The sequence below is a fragment of the Salvelinus sp. IW2-2015 genome, linkage group LG33 (genome assembly GCF_002910315.2).
Source record: "Salvelinus sp. IW2-2015 linkage group LG33, ASM291031v2, whole genome shotgun sequence".
Classification (NCBI taxonomy): domain Eukaryota; kingdom Metazoa; phylum Chordata; class Actinopteri; order Salmoniformes; family Salmonidae; genus Salvelinus; species Salvelinus sp. IW2-2015.
In genome coordinates, this window is record NC_036872.1 from 16,669,394 (window position 1) to 16,687,217 (window position 17,824).

Below are 17,824 nucleotides of genomic sequence, written 5' to 3' on the forward strand. Positions count from 1 at the left end.
CAGTATCATATGAACAATTGAGTCTGTCTGTGGTTTTACTATTTGCCCAGTGATTAAGCTATTGTGTTAGTTGGACCTTGCCTGCATTTTTTTATGTATACTATTGTACTGGAAGGTACTCAGCCCTCAAAATCTAATTTTATTTGTCACATGCTTTGTAGGTGTAGGACAACAATCGGTGTAGACTAACAGTGAAATGCTTACTTACTGGTCCTTTTCCAACAATGTAGGGTTAAAGATAAGATAAAAATAGTGACACGAGGAATAAATACATACTGAATAACAATAGCATGGCTATATACAGGAAGTAGAAAATAACAACATGGCTATATACAGGAAGTAGAAGATAACAACATGGCTATGTACAAGGAGTAGAAAATAACAACATGGCTATGTACAAGGAGTAGAAAATAACAACATGGCTATATACAGGAAGTAGAAAATAACAACATGGCTATGTACAAGGAGTAGAAAATAACAACATGGCTATATACACAAGGAGTACCAGTACTGAGTTGATGTGCAGAGGTACAAGGTTGTTGAGGTAGCTATGTACTGTACATGTAGGTAGGGGTAAAGTGACTAGGCAACAGGATAGATAATAGACAGTAGCAGCAGTGTGTGTGTGTGTGCATAGTCGGTGAAAAAAAAGGTCAATGCAGGTAGTCCGGGTAGCCGTTTATTAGATATTTAGCAGTCTTGTTTAGCAGTTTTATGGCTTGGGATTAGAAACTGTTCAGGGTCCTGTTGGGTCCAGATTTGGTGCACTGGTACCGCTTGCCATGCGGTAGCAGAGAGAACAGTATGGCTTGGGTGGCTGGAGTCTTTGAAAAATGTTTGGGCCTTCCTCTGATACTGCCTGGTATAGAGATCCTGTATGGCAGGGAGCTCTGCCCCAGTGATGTACTGGGCTGTATGCACTACCCTCTGTAGCTTGCCATACCAAGCGGTGATGCAGCCAGTCAAGATGCTCTCGACGGTGCAGCTGTAGAACATTTTGATGATCTGAGGGCCCATTCCAAATCTTTTCAGCCTCCTGAGGGAGAAGAGCTGTTGACGTGCCCTCTTCACGACTGTGTTGGTGTGTTTGGACCATGATAGGTCCTTAGTGATGTGGACACCGAGGAACTGGAAGCTCTCAACCCACTCAGCTACAGCCCCGTTAATGTGAATGGGGGTGTGCTCTGCCCTCGGTTTTCTGTAGTCCACAATCCGCTCCTTTGTCTTGTCTTAACAAGATTGAGGGAGAGGTTGTTGTCCAGGCAACATACTGCCAGGTCTCTGACCTCCTCCCTATAGTCTTATCGTTGTCGGTGATCAGGCCCTCACACCTTTCCCTGTTTGTACCCTAGTCAACCCTGTGCCATCTGTGGAAATCCAAGCAGAGCGCTACACCCTTTACCCTGGGGACCGACTAGAGCTGAGCTGTAAAACCGAGTCAGTCAATTGGACCAAGAACCATGCAGTGGTGGTGGACGGGGAGCACACACGCTTACGAGACGGTCAGCTGGAGATTGAGGGGGTGGAGCCGGCTGACTCGGGCCTGTACACCTGCGTCACCTTTGGCAACCACAGCTCTTACTTCTCTGTCAATGTCACAGGTAAGGTCAAAGCTACCACTGAGGGCTCAAATCACTGGTCCTGTAGAGAGAAACAATTCAAGGTATGTGGTAATGCAGCTAAGCCCAGGTCAAATGACATGTATTGTCCTATCTGCCTATTCACCAGTTGATATCTTGGCATCCTCTGAAGATGAAGACGAGGAGGATGAGTCTTCCTCAGAGGAGGCAAAGATGTCTAGCAGTCAAAAGCTTTTACGTAAGTGTCTGATCCTCCTAGTCCTACCACCTGTCACTGGAATGGTAGACCAGGACTGGGCTTGGACCCGATTCTGCTCCTGTTGAGGTTAATGCCCTGAACTTAACATGACAGCCCTGACTAATTAGGTTATTTCCTGTTACATTTCATATGTGATTCACCTATTAGGCATTTGCTGGTCATATAAGAGTGATTTGTTCACAGTTGTGATTCAGAGGGCCAGTAGCACCCCACACTGCTGTTTACACTTGAGTAAGGAATGTCACACTAGTGACTAAACTCAGTACATTCCAGACGTCCCCTGATTACTGTTTGTCTACGCAGCGTTATAAAGCCAGTCAGGCGTGGTCAGCTGGCTACTGCCGTCTGGTGAACGCCATGTGCCCACAGGGAAGTAAGCAGCTAGCGTGGCGGGCACCCCTGACGACGACCTTGGGCCCCAAGAGACTAGGCAATCCTATACTGGAGTTTTGTATGTTTTTAAGCAAAACTGGAAATTGTCACTTGACTTGTACTGTTTTTGTGGATCGTTGTATAGAACTCTCCTAAGCCAGATGGAAACTACCTGCACACACAATTGTTGTCAATTCTTCTGTCAGAATAGGTGTTTAAGTGTTCTCTCTTTCTCCCCATTGTTCCTCAGCAATGGCCCCTCAGTGGGCTCAGCCCGAGAAGATGGAGAAAAAGCTGCATGCTGTCCCAGCCAGTAAGACGGTCAAGTTCCGCTGCCAGGCCAGTGGAAACCCCACCCCAACACTCAAGTGGTTCAAGAACAGCAAGGAATTCAAGAGGGATCAGCGCATCGGGGGCTTCAAGGTAAACCCCCTCCCTGTATTCACCCCTTGGTACTGGATGGCTAGAGACCATACTGTATTATCCTAATTGAATATCCCCAAACTCCCTGAACATGAGTGCAGGTGTGATGGTGATCCCGTCACTGTTAAATCACCAACCCCCACCCCCAGCATTAGAGCCATGTCGCACCTGACTAGGGAACAATGCAAAGTGAAATCCAATGCCACAACGGGATGATTGTGCCACAAAAAAGCATGCCTCGAGGATGGCAATTTTAGCCCGGGAGGCAGAATACGCCTGGCTGTCCTCATTTAACATATCTGGGTATCTGGTGTTTACAGCATTTGTTTTCAGTCCAGATTTCTCTGCGTATAGCAAAACCAACTTCTCAAAGGAAATTTGTTTATAATGTGGAGACGGAATAAATCCTGCAGATCTCCCCCATCAGTGCTGGGGAGCAGGACAGCTCACTGTCACAGAGGAAGTGAGACGGGGTAAACATTTCACAATATTGGGTGTGGTAGTGATGAGTCTGTTTCCTTTTCTTTTCCCTGGTGCAGATAGCATGTGTATACTGTGCGCTTGGCTTTTAAAGTTGACCATATCCGTGCCGTGGTGTGGACGATTGTGTGTTGGCTTGCGACAGGCTCATGTAGGATGTGCTGGGATGTTGTAGGAGTCTAGGGTCCTGTGCATCTGCTCTTCCCATCAAGGTGTTGTCCAGCCTTGTCCTCGGCAGGCCCCCCCAGCTGGGACACATTAAGGAGTTTCCTATCAGCTCCATGCCTTCTCTCCCCCGCCCAGCTTTACCATCTGGCTGCTGTTTTTTCAGTCAAGGTCTAGATGGGAGGCTGGGGATGTCTATGAACGGGGCTCGCCAACCACCCCGTGCTTTGGTTTTATGACCACGGCTGCATTGTTCATATAGTCTTAATGTATGGAGACGGCAGGAGGAAATAATACAGACCACATGTATTATCCCAAGCACAACACATCTGGCCAGAAGCAGCTGTAGAACCCCAGTACATNAAAGAGTTTCCTTTCAGCTGCCTTCTCTCCCCCAGCCGAGCTCGGCCCTACCGGGCCACGCAGCACACTTTACCATCTGGCTGCTGTTTTTTCAGTCAAGGTGCAAAGGTCTAGATGGGCAGCTGGGGACGTCTATGAACGAGGCTCGCCAACCCCCCCCCCCCCGCGCGCTTTGGTTTTATAACCACAGCTCCATTGTTTATATAGTCTTAATGTATGGAGAGGGCAGGCAGGCAGGGGGAATAACACAGACCACATGTATTAACCCAAGCACAACACATCTGGCCAAAAGCAGCTGTGGAACCCCAGCGCATTTAAGCTAAATGAGGGAAACCTTAACGCAGGCTCTGTGTACGAATGTTTGATGTTGCCATTGCCTGAGAGGTTTGTTAGTTTAATCACACACTGCCGGTCTTGGTCAGATTATATGGAAGAAAAATAATAACTTGGAATATAGAGAACAGGATTTAGCCTTAGATGTGCATAGGATGTAACCTGGTCAATGTCAACTACAGTTTTTCCCGGAGCAGGTTGTGACAAGTCATGTAACCACTAAGAAAACCCTTTCCCCGCTCCAATATGTTTCCAAGAGTGCATTAATGTACTGTGTCTCAAGCAATGGAGCACAATATAGTTTTATATGACATGGGAAATAGTCTCCTGATAGCAAGTTCCTCCTTCCCATGGATGTTAAAATAAAATGGTTTGATCTGCATTTCATTACACATCATTGAACTCGTAAATATTTCCCAATTTTTGTACAAATAACTAACTAGCATCATGACAAATTAAATGTGCTCTTGAGAGGTTATGTACACCCCAATGTCAAAGAAAATAATAATTCCAGAAATGAACTTATGAATGAATAGTGTTGTATCAGGCTGGCTTGACCATCTTTTTTATAATCTAGACACAAGTGTCTCACTAAAGTGTTTTATAGTAGGTGTTATAGGAAGTTTTGTGAAAGTATGGGGCTTTGGGGATCTATTTAAGTCTTAGTGCTTTGGTTGGACCAGCTGTCATCTGGAAGTGCATTCCATACTTCCTCCTCTGACTAAATATTTTACCTTTCTCTTCTCCAATTTGTAGGTTCGAGAACACATGTGGACCATCATCATGGAGTCTGTGGTGCCATCTGACAAGGGGAACTACACCTGTGTAGTGGAAAACAAACACGGAAGCATCAACCACACTTACCAGCTGGATGTTGTTGGTAAGTCTCTTTCCTCACCGGGGCATTTTATCGGGGAAATTCCTTGCTAATCCATTAATTTGCTAATCCATTCACCTGGTTTAATCATCAATTGGATATTTATGTAGCTTAAGTGTGTTGTTGGTTCAATATCGCTAATGGTTTACAACACTAGGCCCTAGTAATCAAAGTAATGGTGTGCCCTTTTTCCAAGGAGAGAGTCATATGGTCTGAACTGTTGTCAAATTAGCATTTTTTTTTATTAACCTTGTTTACGTTGTGGCCCTGCCAATGAAGCTGTCTGAAAAGGTGAAATTATTATTTCATCCTGGACCTGCCCTGTGACTTACTCATGCTCCATTGGTTCTATAAATCAAAGCTCCACCTCCACAGACAGTGGTGTCTCCTGGGATATTTGCGGCCAGGGCCTGTGTTGGCGTGACTTCACTCCCCAACCTCGGTCAACTGTGAGATCATTTTGCAGACAGAGTAATTCTACAAAATGTGTGCAAAGCGCCACACTCATCTCTGTATCAGGAAAGCAAATGAAGCCTGAACATTTTGTTTCCCTGCCAGATGCTGGGCTCATTAGTATGGTTTGGCAAGTTATCAGTCATCAAAATGGCACCCGGAGAACATTTCTCTCTCAGTGCAATGGCTCGAAACTTGTCTGCAAGCTTGTGTTTCCAGTAATTTGGGAAAAATGGCAGCAATTATACAGGCGGCAGAGTAGTTGGGGGAACTGCTATTTCCCTGGCTGTGAAATTACCGTCTGTAAGTAGTGAAAGGACATGAGATCTGGGTAACCTTGTAACCTGGCCTGAGATCAACCTCTACCAAGGCCAGACTGACAGAGCTGTCCTCCTCCTGTTGTATTTTACTTTCCCAGATCAGCCATGCCTCAATGCTTATTCATTACTGGAATGAACTAGAAACATAGCCTAATCATTTGCTGTTGTTTTCCAATGATAATCCATGGTGGTTTTTACCAAGATATTTCTGTTGCGCTGACCGCTAGGATTCTCCACGACTATGTCTTTGACGTATCTTCGTATGTGATTTAAGGTGTCTTTGTATGTGATCGCTGTGTGTCTTTTTTTTGTTATTAATGTTCGTATTTTAATGTGATTGTCATGCGTCTGTGTGTATCCGTTGCAGAGCGTTCCCCACACAGACCCATCCTGCAGGCCGGACTGCCAGCCAATCTCACTGCGGTGGTGGGCAGTGATGTAGCGTTTGAGTGTAAGGTGTTCAGCGACCCCCAGCCTCACATCCAGTGGCTGAAGCACATCGAGGTCAATGGGAGTCGCGTAGGCCCTGATGGCTTACCCTACGTCCGCGTCCTCAAGGTAGGGGCTCGCAGCGCACTGACTGGGTCCACCACCAGTCTACACAGGACACAACATAGCTGCGTTTGTTCTGTTCAGTCAGGAACTAAATGTGAACCTCCATTAAGTAAAAGATGACACCCCATGTTATGGTTGGGGGAATGCAGACATACAACTGTGTAGTAATACAGCCAAACCGTATTAGATTTCAATGAAATGGTGTAGTACAGTCTTAAGCGCATGTCTTTGTTGAGTAGTTTGTATCATTTTCATTTCCTGTTGCATCATGTCTATTATAACCCTTCAAGACTGTCTGGCAAAGGATGGCAAATAGTATCCCTCTTCGAGGATATGGCAGGTAGGTAGCCTAGCAGTTAAGAGCGTTGGACCAGTAACCAAAAGGTCGATGGTTCCAATCCCCAAGCCGACTTAGTGAAAAATCTGTCGGCGTACCCTTAAGCAAGGCACTTAACCTTAATTGCTTCTGTAAGTCACTCATGATAAGAGTGTCGGCTAAATGACTAAAATGTACATTTTATCCCTCTATATAAGTAGTTTTCTGTGCCTTGTAAAAGTCTATGCTTGAGAGGGGAAAGTCAATGCTAACAAATGATTGTGATCTCATTCAACAGAGACATTTGTTACAACCTCATCTTGATTTGTTGTTGCACATGACATGTTTTTGTTTCCAGCACTCTGGGGTCAATAGCTCGGACACTCAGGTGTTGACCCTCTACAATGTCACTGAGGAGGAGAGCGGGGAGTATATATGTAAAGTGTCCAANCAGCACTCTGGGGTCAATAGCTCGGACACTCAGGTGTTGACCCTCTACAATGTCACTGAGGAGGAGAGCGGGGAGTATATATGTAAAGTGTCCAATTATATAGGCGAGGCCAATCAGTCAGCCTGGCTGACCGTCATCAGGCATGAGGCCCAAGGTAACCGCCCCACGCAGCAGCAGCACATAGAGAGATCCTCAGCCAGGGGCTGCTAGGGCCACCTGGAGACCTAGGGACTTGTTTAGGGATGACCTCAGCTGTTTCTCTCCTCCCTCGCTCCCTCCCTCCTTCTATCCCGCCTCAGTGCTCCTGACTGTAAATTACACTATGGAAAATTCCCAGCAGAGCGGTTGAATGTGTTTAGTCTTGCTTTATGTTGGACTGCTTTCTCTTTCCTGCCCCATGCCTCTCCCGTGCCCTCCTAATAAGGGCCTCTCCTGCCATCCACTGCTGTTACTTTCACTCCCTCGCCCTTCAAAGTCTTCTGCTCAGATCTCTGACTGCCTCTCTCTTATTACTGCCTTGTCCCCCCCTACTTTTCAGCTGTCTTACTCAGCCTTTCCGTCTTTCACTGAGCTCCTGCTGTTTGTCTCATGGATTTGTTGTATGGTGAAGTGTGTGTGTGTGGCCTTGAGAGTGAGTGTGTGTGCTCTGCTGAGGGGTTTTCCATGTAGCCCATCTCTTGCATGCAGAGATGAGTCTTTAGGGTATGGGATGTCCGTCCCTGCTCCTTCTCAAATGGTGATGGTCCAGTGAAGGGTTCAGTGCTGCGGTGTGGTCTCTACCTAACTAGCTCCTCCACTAACTGACTGGAGGGCCGATACGGGTTTTTACTCTTGGGGGGATGGTGTTGGACTGAGAGGGGAGTATGAACACCCCACCCACCCTCTGTCCTGTCCCCTCCTCTACCAGAAGTCTTTCCCTTTCAGAATCTTTTACTCATGCCTCCATTTTTCCTCTGGGCCTCTTGTCGGGTCTGCTTCCATTGTTCTTTTCTAGACTGCTGGCCTTAACACCACGGACAAGGAAATGGAAATCCTCCAACTGAGGAATGTGTCTTTTGATGATGCTGGGGAGTATACCTGCTTGGCGGGCAATTCTATCGGGTTCTCTCATCACTCTGCATGGTTGATCGTTTTTAAAGGTATCAATGGTTCTCTCCTCTGATCTCCTTCCCCTCCCTCCTCTCCACTATGGCTTGTGCATCCACTGCCCACATTTATCTGAATATGGTCTCTGTAGACCCTACTTCAGTGAGCAATGTGGATGTGTGTGGAAGCCAGGCCAAGTTGTGATACTAACCTTCTCCCTTCCCCTGTCAGCATGGTTCCATGCCCATCCAACCTTTCTGGATGGGACGGTATGGTCCATGTTGAGAAATGATTCCCAGAAATCACAGAATGCCAAACAACCCATCTGACCCATACCTCAACTGACAACCCCTGAATCAGAAAGTTTAGGTGTTTCATACCCTCAAAATAAAAATAACTAAATGACCATTTCCTCTGCCAATTTCAAAAAAATCATTTGTCAGCTTTCCACATTGTTTCAAATGGTTAACGGGTAACTTTGCAATGCACTTCCACTTGACTGCCTTAAGATGAAGTTTTCCATTCAGAAGGGGTTGTTTGGCAGTACTGTTGGTGTTTCACTCCAACTTGTCTCTCCCATTCTGGTTTCAATTTGGTGTTTACATTTGATTCTGTGTGAGGCTGATGTTTTCTGACAAGCACTACAAATGACATATATCCCTGATGTCATTTCCTGCTGTGAGGACGAAGCCTGCTCTTAAGGCTAGCTTTGATAATTGGCTCACTGTAGTGGACGGCTCATTCCTCTGGGTTGGAATAGGCATTTGTCCAATTATCAAGCTGCTTGTCATTCAGCCTCAAGACACAAGAACACCTCACTTGTGTTGCTGGTGTTTGTGTCATTCTGGTGTTTTTCGGAAAGCGAGGTAAAAAAGAAACATCCAAAATGTTAATTTTAAACCATATTGTAAAATTTTGGAGATATTTAGATTAAACATTTTATCTTTTGTGTCTTCAGTACGTAGGTAGTTTTGATCCTCATAGCGAGAGACAATGTCAAATTTTGTAATGTCTAAATTACAAGGGAATCATAATGACAATTGTTTGTACCAACAATCGCCACACAAGCCGCCATTTTAAAACCAAACTGGGCTTTTATGCAGAACCACCATTTTATGTGCTCTAAGGAAGTCAGAATGGGACATTTACTTTAAATAAATAATTAGCTTAAGTTAAACTACTGAACACATTCTATTTATAACATATATATATTACAACATTTATGAATGAGTAGTATGTTTGAAAAATGTGTATTAGTGTGGAGTGGCATGGTTTTTGTCTGATGTTAACACGCGTTGTCCTGAATAACCGAGCCTTTGCACACACAAATAAATATAAAAAAAAAAAAATGTATATGGTTTTAGGAAGCTAAGATTGAACTTAATGTACATCCGTGTTAATGCTCATCAGTTTGCACAAGGCTCTGTATTATTTGGGTTTGTCCCAGCTCAAGAGGACTTGGCCGTTCTCTGCCACTAGAGAATATGGCTGCTGGTCAAACTGGCAAAGAATGTGGAGTGAAACCCTATGCCTGAAAGAAGTGATTATGGTGCCACAATAGGAGTTTGTGCTCCGCTCTCTATGCCAGTGGTGTTAAGGGCTCTGTTTTTCTGTACATGTCAGCTGAGTGGTGTTAGTGAATGTATCATTGTGGTGTTTGTGTGTGTTTGTGTTCAGTGTTTTTGTTACATGCCTGTTGTGAAAGTGAGATTGTTATTTGAGAATGCATGGACCTCTGTTGTGTGATTTGACCCTGTGTGGCTGACCTATTGTCCCCCATCGCGTTGCCCTCATCCAGCAGTCCCACGCTCCCCACCACCCAACCAAACCTACCTGGAAGTGCTGATCTACTGCGTGGGCTTCTTCCTCATTGCTGTCATGGTGGCCGTGGCCATCATCATCAAGATGCGCACCTCGTCCAAGAAAAGTGACTTCAACAGTCAGCTGGCTGTCCACAAGCTGGCTAAAAGCATCCCTCTGCGCAGACAGGTAACAGAAAGTAGATAGGGGGTTTGACATCTTTATACATTTTCTGCTTTCTCATCCCATTTAGTTTAATCTTTATCGTATCTTAATATTTTTTTTACGTATTCCTATCACTTATTCTTATCAAATGGAAGTGTTCATTATCTTGTGAAAATAAAAACCCTTAATTCCTCGAGCTTCTGGTTCCTCAAAGAGCCCATGAGGTAAGTCAGGTTGGTATGCGTAGAGAGCAGGTGTTAATCTCATCCTGCTATCTGCTTCCACTGGGATTCAAGTAGTTTTAGTTGTTACATTTTGTGTCTACAGACTTATTTAAGTAACATTTTGAAGGTTTAACATAATTTTCTGTCCACACACTGGATATACTTCTGTCTGCCTGTCTCTGTTGTTCCTTCCCTGGCTCCACTATGAGAGAGTAACGGCAGGCTTCTGTATTACAGGTGTCAGTGGACTCTAGCTCCTCCCTCCACTCCGGGGTGATGTTGGTGCGCCCCTCCCGCCTCTCGTCCAGCGGCTCTCCTATGCTGTCTGGGGTGTCTGAGTACGAGCTGCCCCAGGACCCACGCTGGGAGCTGCCCAGAGACAGGTACACAGATGACTGGAACACACCTATTAAATACAGACATAACATCACACTCCTTTGAATGGAAACATTGCCTGTCTGTTTCAATCATCTCACATTTGTTGTTTTTTCCTATCCCTGTGTCCCACTTAGACTGGTGCTTGGGAAGCCCCTGGGAGAAGGCTGCTTTGGCCAGGTGGTGATGGGAGAGGCTTTAGGGATGGACAAAGAGAAGCCGAACAGGATCACCAAAGTGGCCGTCAAGATGCTCAAATGTAAGTCAAGTCTTTTTTCTCTCATAAACCATATCAAACCTGTGATTTAGGCACATGGCTGGGTTGCCGATACTGCATGTTGGGAAGTTATTTCAAATGCAAGGAGTACAGAATTGAGCAGAAAACCACAACTGCTATTACAGGATGGGAGGAGAGTTCTACTTAGTGCTGTGATGCACAGACATAAGAGGCATCTGCCACTGGCTCCTGGCCACTGTGCAAATGGGAGACCAGAGTAAACATTTATGAGAACCCCTGAGTTTGGATATATGACAGGGTTCATAAAACTGTGAAGAGTGGGGATGTAGGAAAATAACCATTTATTGCTTGGTACTTTTTAAGTGCCTCCCCCCAGAGAGTGCAGCCTTCATCTCCCCCTCCCCCTACCTGCATGTCCCTCTGAAAGTAGACTCTCCTCTTGGTTACCTTAGTGGTGTCTGTAGACTTTTCCCTACAGTTGGTGCCTTTTGAAACATTTTTAAATAGGGTATGTAAATTCACTTTGAAATCATTTTGCATAGTAGTGTCCTTTGCACTGTACACAACTGGGATGTTTTACATGAGAACTCTTTTTTATTTGCCAATCATAGAGTTCAGGGTTGGGTGATTTGTTGTAATGAGTCTAATTTCTTTCTCATTTTTTCCCTCCCCTCAGCTGATGCTACAGAGAAAGACCTGTCAGATCTGATCTCCGAGATGGAGATGATGAAGATCATTGGGAAGCACAAGAACATCATTAACCTGCTGGGAGCCTGTACCCAGGATGGTAGGTCTCACACTGGCACACTCCCTTCAAATCCTTCATTCAGAAAGACTGAAAACATGTTTCATTTTGGAGAGGGGAAAGTGAGTGTTTTGGGAATGTGTTTTTAGACCCTTGCATTGTTCAGTTGTTTAACAAGACCACAAAAAGCACAGCATGATCATATCAGCATGCAGAAATGTGTGTAATGGTATGAGTAAGGGGATTCTGACACCAACTTCCGAGCTCTCAGTTTGAGATGACCACAGCTGCTGCCAGGGTTGCCATATCTTTCAAATCTTGACTGACAAGCCCTGGCACCATGAGCTGTGTTCTGCTGGGGAGGAACATTAGCCTTCTCTGACCCTGCTGTGAACATTGGAGAGCTCTCTGTTCTAAATATCACGTAGCAGAACACAGGAGGCTGCTCTTTGTTCCACCTGGTCCCTTGAGAAGTTCCAGTAGGTTATTGTAGGAATCTGTTAGCATTTCACACCTTATTACCCAGACCTGTTTGACATACAAACTTTCATCTTTGGCTAAATGTTTTCAAGTCTTTGAATTTACTTACTATAGATGGTGATGGAGAATTATTTTTTTCTTCTTCACACGGCATACAAGTGTTAACAGACATTTGGTTTCTTTTTCTTGTTCTTTAGTTACAGCTTGTAAATTCTTAATGCCTTGATTTGTAATGGTGTTTTTCCCTGACCACAAAATAGCTGTCCAGAATACACCATTACTCTTCGCACTCATTGGCATGTTAGGAGAAAGATACAGCTGTTGGTTATAATTCAGAGCTTAACTCTCTCACCATGACCCCTCCACCGCTCAGTGACATCCCTCCTCACCGCTGGAAATGCTGTTCTCTGACAGTAAAGGTGGTGTGCTCCTATCAGTCTGTCTTGTTGCATTAGGTGTCACATAAAAGGTATAGCAAATGTCACGTCCTCCAGTGGTGTTGAGGAGTGACCCTTGTCTCCCTCCCCAGGCCCTCTCTATGTTATTGTGGAGTATGCATCCAAGGGAAACCTCCGGGAGTACCTGAGAGCTCGGCGTCCACCAGGCATGGAGTACTGCTACAACCCTGACCAGGTGCCCATAGAGAACATGTCTATCAAAGACCTGGTGTCCTGTGCCTACCAAGTGGCCCGCGGCATGGAGTACCTGTCGTCTAAGAAGGTAACATCAGGATCCGACTCTACCTACATCAGCACAGTTGAGTATAGAGTACACAGTAAATATGCAGTGAATGTACCAGGCCACCTGGACCTTGTTCTTATGTGTGTTTGTGTACAGTGTATCCACCGAGACCTTGCTGCCCGCAACGTGCTGGTGACAGAGGACAACGTGATGAAGATCGCAGATTTTGGCCTGGCCAGAGATATCCACCATATTGATTACTATAAGAAGACCACCAATGTCAGTATGCTACTAATTACCTACCTCAGCCATGCCAATCAATGTGAAAATTGCTTCCCCTGACCTTATTCCATCTCCTGTGTCAATTTGCCAATTTACACTAGCATTTAACCCATAGGGTCGTTTACCAGTCAAGTGGATGGCCCCAGAAGCTCTATTTGACCGGATATACACGCACCAAAGTGATGTGTGAGTATGGAAGAAATACACATTTACCATATTTGGAATGGGCAGACGTTGGCCAGATACCCGTGGCTTGTATGATATGACCTGTGTGTTGACTGATGGGGCTTGTCCTGTCCCTCTGTATCTGCAGATGGTCTTTCGGGGTGCTGCTGTGGGAGATCTTCACCCTGGGGGGCTCGCCGTACCCGGGGGTCCCTGTAGAAGAGCTGTTCAAGCTGCTGAAGGAGGGCCACCGCATGGACAAGCCCTCCACCTGCACTCACGAACTGTAAGCCTCCTTCCTCAGCGTTCTATCATTAGAATGGATGCTATGGGTTTATCCCAGAGCACAGGGATGCAGCTGCTGCAAAGACATTGATCTCTGATAATAAAAAAGACAGGCAAGCCAGCAGCAGAATTAGGACTCTTTCTCGCTCTCTTACTCTCCCTCTCTATTCTCTCCATTTCTCCTCCTCCCTCCCAGATACATGATGATGAGGGACTGCTGGCATGCCGTTCCCTCTCACCGGCCCACGTTCAAACAGCTGGTGGAAGACCTGGACCGCACCCTGGCCATGACGTCCAACCAGGTGAGTCTCTACATTGAGCACGCCTCAGCAGTTCACACACAGTCAACAAAGGTGATAAACTCACATCCTTGTATTACTGTCAGGACCAAATGCTAAATGTTAAAATGTTGTGTTTACTTGATATTTAAGCCACTTGTCTGTATGTGGGTGTGAAATGGATGATATCCAAAGACGGATATATGACTGTGTTCTGGCCAGTGTGTCCAATCCTCTCTCATAAATCCCATCTGTGTGTGTTTGCAGGAGTACTTGGAGCTGTCTGTGCCTCTGGACCAGTATTCCCCCAGCTACCCTGACACTCGCAGCTCCACCTGTTCCTCTGGCGAGGACTCTGTCTTCTCCCACGATGCTGGAGCTGAGGAGCCCTGCCTGCCAAAGTTCCCTCCCCATTCAAACGGGGTGGCCCTCAAGAAGCGCTGATACCTCACTCCCCTCAAACACCCTGACATTCCTCTTACTGTCGTTCTTTCTCTGCACCGCTGGCCTGGTATGAACTCTCCCAACCCTCCCAGAGACTAGGCAAAACACTGGTGGAGAGTGGAACAAGCTTAATTCTGAAACTTTTAAATGTACCGGTTGGGCATCAAGGACTCAAGGCTGCAGCAGTTTCTTGGCTCGTGATTGAGGTGGATATGTTTTCGGAGCACTTTGTATTGCTGGGATTGTCTTTCTTTTTGTGTCAAACGGTGCAGGAGAAGGAAAGACTAATTTCTCCACTTTGGGCATTCCATGGAACAAGAATAACAGACCGTACTAAACTGAAAGAATTATGAATTGGATGGATCTGAGTTAGGATTATGTCTGTTGTATTTTTCCAATGTTCATCAATAATAAATAAATAAAAAATTGCTTTTAAGACCAAATCCAGAGAATATATTAACAAGGGACATTCATACAGTGCCTTCAGAAAGTTTTCACACCTCTTGACCTTTTCAAAATGTTGTTGTTACAAAGTGGGATTAAATGGATTGAATTATCATGTTTTGTCAACGATCTATACAAAATATTTATATCTAAGTGGAAGAAAAATTTTATGGAAAAATAAAACACTCATACCTTGATTTAGATAAGTATTTATATTCCTGAGTCAATACATGTTATAATCACCCTTGGCAGCGATTCCAATTGTTAGTCTTTCCTGGATTGTAAAATATCTGCCCATTATTTTATTTTTTTAAGTTCTTCAAACTCTGAAGTTCTTTGTGACCATTCCTAGACAGCCATTTTCAAGTCTTGTCATAGATTTTCAAGCCAATTTAAGTCAAAACTGTAACTAGGCCACTCAGGAACATTCCATGTCATCTTGGTAAGCAACTCCAGTGTATTTTTGGCCTTGTGTTTTATATTATTGTCCTGCTGAAAGGTGAATTTGTCTCCCAGTGTCTGTTGGAAAGCAGACTGAACCAGATTTGCCTCTAGGATTTTGCCTGTGCTTAGCTCTATCTGTTTATTTTTATCCCCCCCAAAAAACTCTAGTCCTTGCCGATGACAAGCATACCCATAACATGATGCAGCCACCACCGTGCTTGAAAATATGAAGAGTGGTACTCCATGATGTGTTGGATTTGTCATAAACATAACACTTTGTATTCAGGACATAAAGTTAAATTCTTTGACAATTTTTTTGCGGTTTTTGATTTTTTTTTTAACCTTTATTTAACTAGGCAAGTCAGTTAAGAACATTCTTATTTACAACGACGGCCTAGGAACAGTGGGTTAACTGCCTTGTTCAGGGGCAGAACAACAGATTTGTACCTTTATCAGCTCCGGGATTTGATCTAACAACCTTTCGGTTACTGGCCCAACGCTCTAACCACTAGGCTACCTGCCGCCCCAGGTACAGGCTTCCTTCTTTTCACTCTGTCATTTAGGTTAGTATTGTGGAGTAACTGCAATGTTATTGATCCTCAGTTTCTCCTATCACAGCCATTAAACTCTGCAACTGTTTTAAAGTCTCTTTTGGCCTCATGGTGAAATCCCTGAGCGGTTTCCTTCCTCTCCGGCAACTGAGTAAGGAAGGACGTCTGTATCTTTGTAGTGACTGTGTGTATTGATACACCATCCAAAGTGTAATTAATAAGTTCACCATGCTCAAAGGGATATTCAATGTCTGCTTTTTTATTTTTAGCCATCTACCAATAGTTGCCCTTTGTAAGGCATTGGAAAACCTCCCTGGTCTTTGTGGTTGAATCTGTGTTTGAAATTCACTGCTCGACTGAGGGACCTTACAATAATCTGTATGTGGGGTACAGAGATGAGGTAGACATTTTAAAAAATCATGTTAAACACTTGCAACTTATTAACATTGCAACTTATTATATGACTTATTAAGCAAATTTTACTCCTAGACTGTAGGCTTGCCATAACAAAGGGGTTGAATACTTATTGATTCAAAACATGTCAGCTTTTCATTTTTTTTTGTAATTTCAAAAAACTTAATTAAACTTTGACATTATGGGGTATTGTGTTTAGGCCAGTGACACAAAATCTCAATTTAATCTATTTTAAATTCAGACTGTAACACAACTAAATGTGGAAAAAGTCAAGGGGTGTGAATACTTTCTGAAGGCACTATACCTTGTATATGTTGGTGCAGTGGTCAGTTATTTCATTCATATTACAATCTCCTTGTAAATACAGTTAAATTTATAAATATGAATATATATTTACACAGCACTCTTTATTTTTATTACCATATTTTTTATTTTCTTTTTGTACAAGGAAGCTTATGTTTGATCCATTTTTGAGTATAGTCCATAAGGGGAGTTGCTACATGAAAATAATTATAAATTGTATTAAATATTACTTGGCCAGTTTTTGCTGTTTCTAAATTTGTCAGCTTTGCTTTTTTTATACCATTAATCAATTGGCTGCTTAACCACTAGTGGAAACATGTATTTTCTATCAATCTTTTCAGGTCCAAATGTTTTTTCATGACAACCTGCAATACAGCGTTATTCTTAGCTCAATGTCTGCAGTTGGTGTCGATCAGAGACACCAGCAATGTTCCTTTTAGTAAAATCCATGCTGTAGTTGTGCGTGCATACATATGTTTAATGTCTGAAGTGTATGCTTGTGTACTTGTACGTTGTGGGAGTGTGCTTGTGAGGGTTTAGTCTTTTATGTACCTCTTCTCATTCATGATCTGTCGTTTATTTTAAGTATGATCACAACTGTAAAGATTTCTAGTTGTTAACCATGCTTATTAAAAAGAACCAGAATTCTATGCTTTAGATAACACCATGCACTTTCATTGTGCATGCCTGCCATGTAATGAACTTATCCTCTTCATGTTTTAACAGGAGGTCCATTTTGTTTTCAGGGATCTTCTGTTAAAGGGTTGCAGAGCACTTATGTCATCGTAAAATAATTACATTAAATAAAATGCTATCGAAAAAACAAATCAATAAAGCTTTCAGAGTTTGAAAGGACTTAATAAACAGGTGCATAAATATCTTGATTTTGTTGTTTATGATGTAAATCATACTTACAAAGATGGACTGATGGCCACTTCAATCTCCTACCCATTTAGTGCAGGTTACTGGGGGCGATTAAATATGATAATGTGCTGCTGACACCAGAAGAAATGTCCGCTAGTACAGAGAGCCGTGGGCAGCCGTAAACATTTAATTTATTGCAGTGTAAATGGCTTGGTTTGGCTGGCTCTCCAGTGCCATCCATCAACCCCCACAGACGCTGATACCCATGTCTGCTTCTGGCTTCCTGCTATGGCCTGATGCATCACCTGGATTGCTGTCTCCATGCAACAGGCTTAAACTAACGCTGCACAGTGGGACAGCTCCTGATCCCTGTTAGGAGCTAGCTTTGACTGCAGGGTTCAATGGAAGTAGCCTTTAGTGCCTACGGTATATCATTGCTGAAGGTAAATATGTAAGGATGCAAGAACGAGTTAGGTTTTTGATTCATGTGTGAGCTGTTTTATCCTTCAGACCTGTGTATTTGAACTGAAATATGTAACGTCAACTAATGACTAATTGCTGCAGGAGGGATGAAGTGAACGCTTCAAATGGCACTGTTTTGAGAAAAGG

At 44.0% G+C, this 17,824-nt stretch overlaps 1 protein-coding gene across 4 annotated transcripts in view; it reads left to right on the forward strand.

The window, feature by feature from the left end:
- The window catches only part of fgfr1a (fibroblast growth factor receptor 1a), a 41,877-nt gene extending 24,648 nt beyond the window's left edge, over positions 1-17,229 (forward strand). The window contains exons 3-18 of one of the 4 annotated variants that reach the window (XM_023978614.2): positions 1,353-1,601; positions 1,729-1,818; positions 2,462-2,634; positions 4,732-4,855; positions 5,993-6,183; positions 7,942-8,086; positions 9,832-10,028; positions 10,460-10,605; positions 10,735-10,856; positions 11,512-11,622; positions 12,590-12,816; positions 12,898-13,020; positions 13,139-13,209; positions 13,337-13,474; positions 13,670-13,775; positions 14,019-17,229. In XM_023978614.2, the coding sequence (XP_023834382.1) occupies positions 1,353-1,601; positions 1,729-1,818; positions 2,462-2,634; positions 4,732-4,855; positions 5,993-6,183; positions 7,942-8,086; positions 9,832-10,028; positions 10,460-10,605; positions 10,735-10,856; positions 11,512-11,622; positions 12,590-12,816; positions 12,898-13,020; positions 13,139-13,209; positions 13,337-13,474; positions 13,670-13,775; positions 14,019-14,195 (2,390 nt within the window). In that variant the 3' untranslated portion in view covers positions 14,196-17,229. The remainder of the gene's footprint in view (positions 1-1,352; positions 1,602-1,728; positions 1,819-2,461; positions 2,635-4,731; positions 4,856-5,992; positions 6,184-7,941; positions 8,087-9,831; positions 10,029-10,459; positions 10,606-10,734; positions 10,857-11,511; positions 11,623-12,589; positions 12,817-12,897; positions 13,021-13,138; positions 13,210-13,336; positions 13,475-13,669; positions 13,776-14,018) is intronic. The other 3 variants (XM_070437026.1, XM_070437025.1, XM_023978618.2) reach the window with 3 other exon arrangements.
- The last annotated feature ends 595 nt before the right edge of the window (positions 17,230-17,824 follow it).